Below are 9,147 nucleotides of genomic sequence, written 5' to 3'. Positions count from 1 at the left end.
GGCTCAAAAATGTGACTTCCGATAAATAAGTGGGCTGCCAACCGTCTTCCCAAATGTATTAAATTTTGAAATTTAAAAAATTACAATGATGAAATTAGTCAGAAGGCCAAGCAGCTGTGTTTTTTTGGTTTTTGTGGAATATCTTTATTTTTAAGTTATAAGAGAGAGTGCCAACTTGCTTCCAATAAGGCAGCGCTACAGGTCTGCCAACTTGCTTCAAAGACTCCTTTCAAAGGTCCACTTAGTAACGAATGAAATTATATGAATAATTTATTTATTTATTTTATTAAGATATACATTAAAAAAGTAAGAAATCAGCATTTTTCATTCTCTTAAACTAGAAAATTAAACCACCATATTACTTTATTAATTACATTTTTTAAACACTATTATCTTGACCTCTATTATAGAATAATACGTATCCGCTGGAACAGTAGCCGGCACAGATGGGGAGCGTAGGCCGGAGTTCCAGGTCTTTACGATCGCTCCGCTCTTCAGCCTCAGTCCACAAATCCCCATACCAATTCCCATTCCCATACCCATTCCGAGACCCATTCCCCATACCCATACCCATCGCCATGCCCCAATCCCCAGCTCCATTCAGCGCATGTCATGTCTCGTATCTTTTGTGCTAATCGTAAATAACTGTCGAAATTTTTTGCTACTGTATGTGATTTGCACATGGCATGAGGATGAAAAGGAGTTGCGAACTCACTCCACTCCAGCCAGCTCCGAGTCGCCGCTGTTCCCCCTTGGACCACGGTGCGGATGGATACGCTTCTCGGATGGGGATGCTGCGCCTTAAATGCGATCCTCTGCGCTGTTCAAGTTGCTGTTTTTGTTGCTGTTGTATTATCTCTGATGTTGGCGATCGGTGGTATTGCACAATGGGCAAAGGTTTGGGTTTTTGTGGTATTATTTAATTATTTATACAAATATATATTGGTAAAATATATATATATATTATTCCCAAAAATATATAGTTTTTAAAAATGTACCATTCCATAATCCTATATGAATATTTAAGTAGTAAAGTCCTATTTAGAACCTAAACTTTTAATATTCAAGACATTATTTCTTCACAAAGATTTGTAATGTCAAAAAAGTCAAATTAAAGAATGGTATTCAATTGAATTAAATAATAATGGGGCTTACTCCATCAACCACATATCACATAGGCTAGGCCTAATCCGTTGCATGTACATATTTTTGACAGCGCTCTTCATCGACCTAATCCACTGTGATTCACTCACTGATGGGGAAACGGACCGACGACTGGTCGGATGGCCTGGCTGTTAAGGCCTCTTTATATGCGCACCTTAAAAAACAACAACAAGATGCTTAATGCTGTTTTCTGACTTAAATACCCGGTACTTGAAGAGGGCAAGGGTATCTTAGGTTGAAGGGAAGCTGGGACAGAGGGAAATGAAGATGCATCGATCTAGACAGAAAATAAATAAGGTTATCAACGATTAAAAATACAGAAACTTCAGAAACATAGAGTAATATTTATAATATTTTTTAAAAGATGGTTGTTGCTTTTATTTCTTTATTTAAAATATTAATTGTAATTTAAATTTATTTATAAAATTCTTAAATATTAAGTATTAGGTTGTCGAGGCCTTTTATTTCTACTTTACTTCTTGTATGATTTTATTTTTTGCCTCTTGAACGGGGCACACTTATAGCCACGCAGTCGAAGATACATACAACAGCACACAGTCACTTAGAGATTCAGATACAGATGCAGGGGGGGCATAGGCTTGAAACCGGAGTTGGAGCTGCGATTGAAGTTGGAGTTTTAGCCTGAAGCCTAAGGACTGCACAGGGAGAAATTGTGTGATCCAGTGTATAAAATAAATATAAGACAAAGCTTAAACACTCTAATCAATCTAATATTAATTCTTGCTCTTTAATAAAATTTAACAATATTTTAAAATATATTTATAAATACATTCATTATTTAATTCTAGCTTTTCTTTGTGTGTTGTTGGATTTGCTTTGGTTTTTTCCACTTATTTTGGCTTTTTGTTTAAGGCATAGCCAGAGCCACAAAGCGAACTGAGTAAAAACATGTTTGGATTTAATTCTTTTTATTTATTTTCACCGACGTCGCTGTCTTTTTTTTTCCTTTTTTTTTTTTTTTTGTTTTTTGTTTGTGCCATGTTGCTTTCTTTCGTTGCTTTTTGGACATGTATCCGAAAGATACTTTTTGTTGTTGCTTGTGTGTGCCACGATGATGACGCTGACAAAGGTCTCTCCGCCTCCGCCCCCTGCCACCCTGCCCCGCTGCCGTACGCGATTTTAATGAAGCACTTAAAAAGCATAAATGAAAATAAAAACCCAACGAAGGCAACAGACAGCAGAGATACTACCTCTCTCATCCCTCCTGCAGATCCGCAGAACGACAATTGATGTGGACCCTGTGCCTGGGTCTGGACCTCAATCTGGAACCTGGAACCGAGGGGACTTGGGACCTGGGACCTGGGACTCGACTCAGCAGCTCCGCTTTTTATCTGCCTGCAGTTGATGTGCGGCCGTCCGGGGCTGGGATCCATCCCCAGATACATTACTTTTTACTGTCGAAGTTTGTCCACAAGAAGAACATTGGCAGAACACCGAGTTATGGAAACAGTAGAACCTGACAAAGTGGATAATGAAAAATCCAAAATTTTTGGGAATTTATAGAATAACTTAATAATTAATAAAATATTATAGAGAAAAGATCTTACAGTTTAGTGGTTTCCAACCAAAATCAGTCTCCACTGTACTCACAAGTATCTTTTGCCCGGACTCAAATTAATTCTAATCTAGCAAATTACGGTGGACCATTTATGCTGCCATAAAAATTAAAGACGCCGGTCCCTCTCCCTATTTTTTTGGGCCGATAAGAAAGTGCGTGTGCGTTCATTATGCGGCTTTCGGCAAGGGAGGCTCATAGTTACGCATCTCGCAGATACATTACCCAGATACACACACAGAGCCAGAGTGATATCTGGCAGCAGTAGCCAATAAAACTGAGGGCATTAAAAACATTAACAGCCGCATTACGAATGCACAGAGATGGGGCCGGGCCAGTGGAGGTGGAGTGGCCATCTCGGATTGATAGAGTCGCCACTGACAATTGCCCATTGTCGTTGAATAATTAAGCAGGGGCACGGCTAAGTAGCTCATCCCCAACAATTCCGAGCCCAGTTCATTGCTAAATTATGCCGGCAAACAGGGCCCATTTCATCCCAGTCACATCATATACCGAGCAATTGGCACTAATCGAATTGATTCTTGAGTGACTTTCATCTCTGTCGGTTTATATGACTCGTTTTAATTCTTCTTTTTTATGCCACAAATTAATTGTTATGTGGAACAGCCTTTGAGATAGAGGAGCAAACTAATTGCTGTTGTCAAACGATTTGTGCATAAACATGGGGTACTTGAATTAATATTTAAGTGTAACTCGTTAACATTAATATTTTAGAATGGCCCATAAACCCAGAGATAATTTATGACTAGTTACTTTGGGTTTATTTCAAGGATTTAAGTCATGAAATTTGTCTTTAAAGATTCTGATTTATGAAAATATGCATTAAAGAAAAGAGAAAGGGATAAAAGTCCTCCTATGATAAAAAAAAAAGATTATCTAGATTTCTCTAAGCTTAAAACTAACCCGAGAAAGATACATAGATAGGTAGGTCAGTGCTGCTTTCATCAATTTGGAATGCTATTAAGACTTGCGTTACGACCACTAAATGCTCACATATTCTCGACTAGATTTATTTCTGAATTTGAAATCGTTGCAAAATGCCTTGTTTTGTTTATTTTGAGTAACACAAATCCGCTCCCGAGCACCCAACGAACACCCCACTATGTAAATAGTTGACCACCTCTGATTTATGCCGAATCTCGTTTGTTTTGCAGTCTCGCTCTCGCCCCATGGCTAGGGGGAAGGGGACGGGGTAAGTGGGGGGTGGGCGAGTGGGGGGTCGCTGCTCGGCATCGGGGTCTGGGGCACTGAGTAAATGAACGCTGCCTGCGTTGGGCTCTGCTGCTGCGCCTACGAAAGCTAGCCAATACCACTGCAATTTGCAGTGTGCGTGTGCAGGCGGGTGGGCGTGTGTGAGTGAGTGCTGCATTCGTGTTGCAGTTGTAGTTGCGGGTTCATTGCACGTACACTCGCACACACACAAGCACACGCACAGCACCCAAAACGGCCAACGACGAGCAAACTGAACGACCAAACAACCAGGCGACCGACAGAACCACCCACTAGTGATGGCACTTTGAACTAGGCTAGATTACTTTGGTTTAAATAAAGTGAGATGGTAAAATCATGATTCTAGTAACAAGCAAATCTTGCACCTATTGAAAAATTTTACTACCCATCTTTGCTATCTTATATTTAAACTTAAAATTTAAAGTTTAAAGCTACTTGTGACAGTACTGACCATGTACGCAGTGTGCCAGTGCCACCTTCACGTTTGCCTGACTGTTGCACCGTTCGTCGGTTGCCTCGTCGCTTTGTTGCGTGTTCGTGGTGCAGTTGTTGTTAGTGTTACTGCTGCTGCTGGGTCTCCGGTTTAGACAGCCGGGCTTCGGACTCCGGGTCTCCTTCTACCTCCCTCTCCATCATCCGCTTTCTGCCTCCCTGCCATCCGCACCTGCCCCCCGGCTCCAGCCGTGTCTCTCGTCTTCGGTCATCGTGGATTTCAGTGCTCTCTGTTTTGCGGACCTGCACTTTACTCTGCAGTCGGCGCTGCTCTTTTGTTTCGCTTTTCGCTGCTTCTAATGCTCTTTCTGCCTCCTCGCCCCCACCTCCCACTCCCACTCTTCTCATTTCGATGGCTCCAAGCCGCCTTCTCCTAGCAGAGCGACAGGGAGGAAGAGAGTGTGAGAGAGGGAGCGTGAACGAAAGAGAGGTAGCTTGTTTATCGTGGCCTTTCTTTTGGGCTGCCAGCCCGCTGTTTTTTCTCCTTCGTCTTTCATTGTTTTTCTTTTCAGTTGTTTTTCGGTTTTTGCAGCTCTGAGCTTCTCTGCTTCTCCGCTGCTGCCGTCGCTGCTTTTCTGCTGCTCCTCCGTCTCCGTGTTGTTGCTTTTTGTCTGTCTCCTCTTTGGTCTTGTTGCTTTGTCTGTTTTGCTTTTTCGCTTTGCCATCTTACACACACAGTCACACCTACGCCCAGCCAAGACTTTTGTATGTAAAACTGACTGCTTTATTTTTTCCCCCGTATTTTTTTTTTGCACATTCTGCCTGTTCTCTCTTCTCGCCTGCATTTTGTGTATCTCATCTCGTGTACGCTTTCGCTGCCTTTCCAATCTCTTCGGCATCGGGGCAACAACAGCAACTACAACCAAAAGCTGGCGTCGCTGTCGCCGTCGTCGTCGCCGTCATCGTTTTCTCTATTTTCCTCAATCGCTCTGCCTTTTCATTTTCAATTCGCATATTTTTGCAAACTCTACTTTCAGTTATTCGCCGATAATTGATGTCAAAGGACGCAGTTGTGCTCCGCCGGCGCTGTCTCGTTGCCTTTTGGAATCTACTCGGCGGGGACTAGTTGCTGCACCAGTTCCTTATTTCCTTTCCCACCTAGATCTGTTTCCAGTGACCATGCCCAAGGAGGATCCTTTCGTCAATCGCGCCCAGCTCCTAAAGGCGATCAAGAAGTATCCGGAGATCTGGGACTCCAACAACAAGTTGCACATGTGCCGCAGCGTCACATCGCCAATGTGGACCGAGATCGCCGAGCAGTTCGGCGGCCATGTGCCGACAGGTGAGTGCTCAGTGCAGGAGCGAGTGGGATAGGAATACAAATCCGAGTTCGCACTCTCTCTTGCATTTTTTCAAGCTCTATTTTATTCTTCCATTTCCAACTATTGTTTGCTTGCTCCTCTCTACTCGAGCTCTCTCTTTTCCTTGGATTCCTTTTTGCCGGATGCAGTGGAGAAAAAGAGAGCAGATTTTTCTGTAAAGATGATTTAATTAATTGGTTAATTGCAATATTTTTGACTATGGCTCCTAAGTAATCATTTGTTCAATCAAAAATAAAGTCCTTTGGTAATTTTCACACGTATGAATGTAGTTTCGATGCTGCTTTTACCTTAAAACTATTTTAATAATGTAGCAACTGTACTCATTCTTCACCTTTTTTTTTTTCCTAACTTTGCTTACTACTGTGTTTCGTCTAAATATAGCCAAAGGGCATGGCATGTCGAATAGGAATAGAAGGTCTCTGTCCGATTGGAATTACCCCACTAAATAATGCAAATTGAAGCAATCGCAATGGGAATAATTGACGGGTGTAATGTACTTTGAGAAATGTTATTGAGAGGTTCACACTACTCAATATTGTAGGGTATTTTCAATATAGTATTTTTTTTTACGAAATTCTGCCCTAAAAACTTAAGTTTTTTTTTTTAATTTAGTTTAGGTTTTGTTTTTATTATAAATTAAAATTACAAAGTGTCTGTTTTTGTTATTAAAAATATTATGAAGTGACATATTTTTAAAATATTATTTTGTGACTATTAAGACTTACGGATATTTAAGAATAGAAACTTTTATATTTTATTTATAATTACAATTAATAATAAGTTTCAATGGTATGGTCCCCCCCTTACTTTACCCAGTCAAGCTGCAGTCGATCTGGAGCCAGATGAAGTACCATTACCACAACTTGGTCCACCGCCAGATTCTACACAAGGATCGCTTCAACACCAAGTGGGAGCACTTTGAGCCCATGTCCTTCATGTACAGCATAACGGTGGCCAAGATAGTGGGTGCCCAGGCGGGTGGTGGCGGTGCCTCTTCCTCCGAATCCCCGCCAACTGGCGGTGCTCCGCCTCCAGCTGGGGAGGAATCAGCTGCGCCTACACCACCGCCTCCCTTGCCCAGTGCCTCCCATGGACGTGGGCGACCCAGCGGCAGTTTCAGTTGGTTGCAGACCACAACTGCCACGCCCCCGGCCCCACAACTGCCACATCTTATCGCTCAGCCGCCGCATGGCCAGAGTCAGGGAATGACATATACTGCCTTTACCGGATTGGTGCCACCGCCGGCGACCGTGGCCACAGAGGTGGTAGTAACGCCGCCCCGTAAATTGGGGCGACCCAGTTCGCTGCACAACAGTATGCGTGGCCGGATCATTGATGCCATCAAAGCCCGTCCGTCCCTTTGGGCGGGACGCCAGCGAAGCGAAAAGGGACAGGGCCAAAGCCGCACCTCCGCCGTTTGGAAGGAGGCGGCACTCGAAATGGGACTGACTCCTAGTAAGTATCACTACTGGAAAATGAGTTCCTGAATTGGGAGGTACAAAAATCCACATTTCCTTTCCTTTCCAGCCCTGATGCAAACCCGCTGGTCTATCATAAAGCAGCGGTACGTGGACGAGCTGCAGAAGGAGCGTCATGCGCAGTACTCCCACCAAGGATTCCGCTCCACTTGGGAACACTTTGATCGCATGTGCTTTATGCGAGAAATTCTGCTGAAGAAGGTCGATGAGCGCGAGCAGACTCGGGAGCAGATTCAAGAGATAGTCAGCGAACAGCAGCACCACCAGCAGCCGCAGCATCATCCGTCGCAGCAGCTACACCATTATCGTCCACCGCCGCCGCCACCAGCCGGTCTAGTGGAGCATGCCCAGGATATGCCAATTGGATTGGTGCAGCACCACCATGAGGGACACCATCCACCGCTGGCCATGCACCATCCACACCATCCACAAGCCATTCGTCGTCGAGTCAAGCACGAGTCCGATCTGGAGTGGGATCCCTTTGAGATGATACTCCACGTCCATGGCGCTGGCGAGCCAGCGGCCAACTGAAGACTGAGAAAAATGAGAGACACTAAAAGCCCTCGGTTTGCCTGAGAAATATTTGAATAATTGAGATGTTCCAGTTGTAAATTTCGTATACTTTTAAAGTACTTTAAATAATTCTTTTCTATTATTAATGTGAAAAGGTTTTTAAAGTTTATTAATTGATCAAATCATGTAAAGAAATTTTCTCAGGCTTAGCCTAGGGGTTTACGGAAAGACGGACTTCTCACGTCCATAAATAATCGCCAGATGTAAAACCATTAGCCACACCACTACATACTCACATCTATTGTAAAACATCTATTGTAAAACCTTTTTGTAATTCCATTTTTCTATAACTCTGTAATTGAATACATTAAATAATGTTAAAAATATAATATTGAGTTTTATTAGGGTTTTTTTTAGGATTTCAGGACTCAAAATTAATACCACAATTATCTTGGATTGGTATCAATATCAATTTGCTTAGATTGCCGGCTATATATTTCACCAAATTCACGATTTATTCCACCTGAAGGACTCCTGCACTCAATCAATTTCGATAATCGTGATGAGATGCGAAGGATTCCGGTTTCGAGAACGCCCCCGGGGACGCGAAAACTAAATTATGCTAATTCTCACAGTGTGTGCAACATTTGTCGATTGCCAAAATTCGCAAACATATGCCACACACACACTTAGAGAGTCATCCAATAAAGCTCTGTTTCCAGCATTTTGTGGATTTGTGTAAATTTTTAGCCAGAATCCTTCGAATTCTTGGCTGGGGGCCAAGGACGATGGAGGAACACGCGTAATTCCAATCACGTGCCAGCGCAGAAAAGAAAAGTTCTCAAACTGTAAAACGTTTATCAAAATATATGTATATACCCCCTTTGGAGAATCCACCCAAAACTCGGGCGCTTTGGCCCACATAATTGGCCAAAAGGATTCCCCCGCCCACTCCGAACGCCCCCCGCAGACTCCGACAATATCTTCAATAATAAATGCATTTCACTGTCGAATTTGCCGCATTCTGCACAACACACGTGCCTTAAATAATTCACGTCGCATTTAGCGGCGTTTTTGCCAAGCCTCTAATGGGCCCAGCGATTTGTAAAAGGGGGGCGTGACGGGGCCCGGGGGCGGTGCAGTGCGGTAACGGGGGGCGTGGCACGCCGCCAGGTAAAGTGGAAAGTAGTTGGCTACGTTTTATACGTTCTAGTTCGAGGCGAAAATTTGCCTAAAAACTCAAGTAGTTTGTTCAAACTTTTATGCTCCGTGCATTTATCAACGCCAACCAGATGCACTGGGAAAAATTAATTGTGGAAATAAAAAAATATAAAAATCAAAAAATAATAAT

The 9,147-nt window shown here is 43.0% G+C and overlaps 1 protein-coding gene and 1 long non-coding RNA gene across 2 annotated transcripts; one reads left to right on the top strand and one right to left on the bottom strand.

Moving 5' to 3' along the window:
- Positions 1 to 1,632: 1,632 nt before the first annotated feature.
- On the bottom strand, positions 1,633 to 5,234 carry LOC138928332 (uncharacterized). Its single transcript, XR_011444853.1, has 3 exons — positions 4,443 to 5,234; positions 2,376 to 2,641; positions 1,633 to 2,315 (listed from the first exon to the last, which is right to left on the bottom strand). It is a non-coding gene; the product is annotated as an uncharacterized lncRNA (long non-coding RNA).
- A 20-nt stretch (positions 5,235 to 5,254) lies between these two features.
- Positions 5,255 to 8,185, top strand: LOC108074023 (uncharacterized). Its single transcript, XM_017165891.3, has 3 exons — positions 5,255 to 5,765; positions 6,622 to 7,260; positions 7,333 to 8,185. The coding sequence occupies exons 1-3, from the start codon at positions 5,603 to 5,605 to the stop codon at positions 7,812 to 7,814; spliced, it is 1,284 nt and encodes a 427-aa protein (XP_017021380.1). The 5' UTR covers positions 5,255 to 5,602; the 3' UTR covers positions 7,815 to 8,185.
- Positions 8,186 to 9,147: the final 962 nt, after the last annotated feature.

The sequence above is a fragment of the Drosophila kikkawai genome, chromosome 3L (assembly GCF_030179895.1).
Source record: "Drosophila kikkawai strain 14028-0561.14 chromosome 3L, DkikHiC1v2, whole genome shotgun sequence".
In the NCBI taxonomy this organism is placed as follows: Eukaryota; Metazoa; Arthropoda; class Insecta; order Diptera; family Drosophilidae; genus Drosophila; species Drosophila kikkawai.
This window is presented reverse-complemented; position numbering and strand designations above follow the sequence as displayed.

What these genes read in the sequence shown, in the direction of transcription:
- LOC108074023 (XM_017165891.3), top strand. Translation starts at nt 5,603, where the DNA reads ATGCCCAAGGAGGATCCTTTCGTCAATCGCGCCCAGCTCCTAAAGGCG. An exon ending in CGGCGGCCATGTGCCGACAG is followed by an intron (nt 5,766 to 6,621) that starts GTGAGTGCTCAG and finishes TACTTTACCCAG; the next exon opens with TCAAGCTGCAGTCGATCTGG. An exon ending in CGAAATGGGACTGACTCCTA is followed by an intron (nt 7,261 to 7,332) that starts GTAAGTATCACT and finishes TTTCCTTTCCAG; the next exon opens with CCCTGATGCAAACCCGCTGG.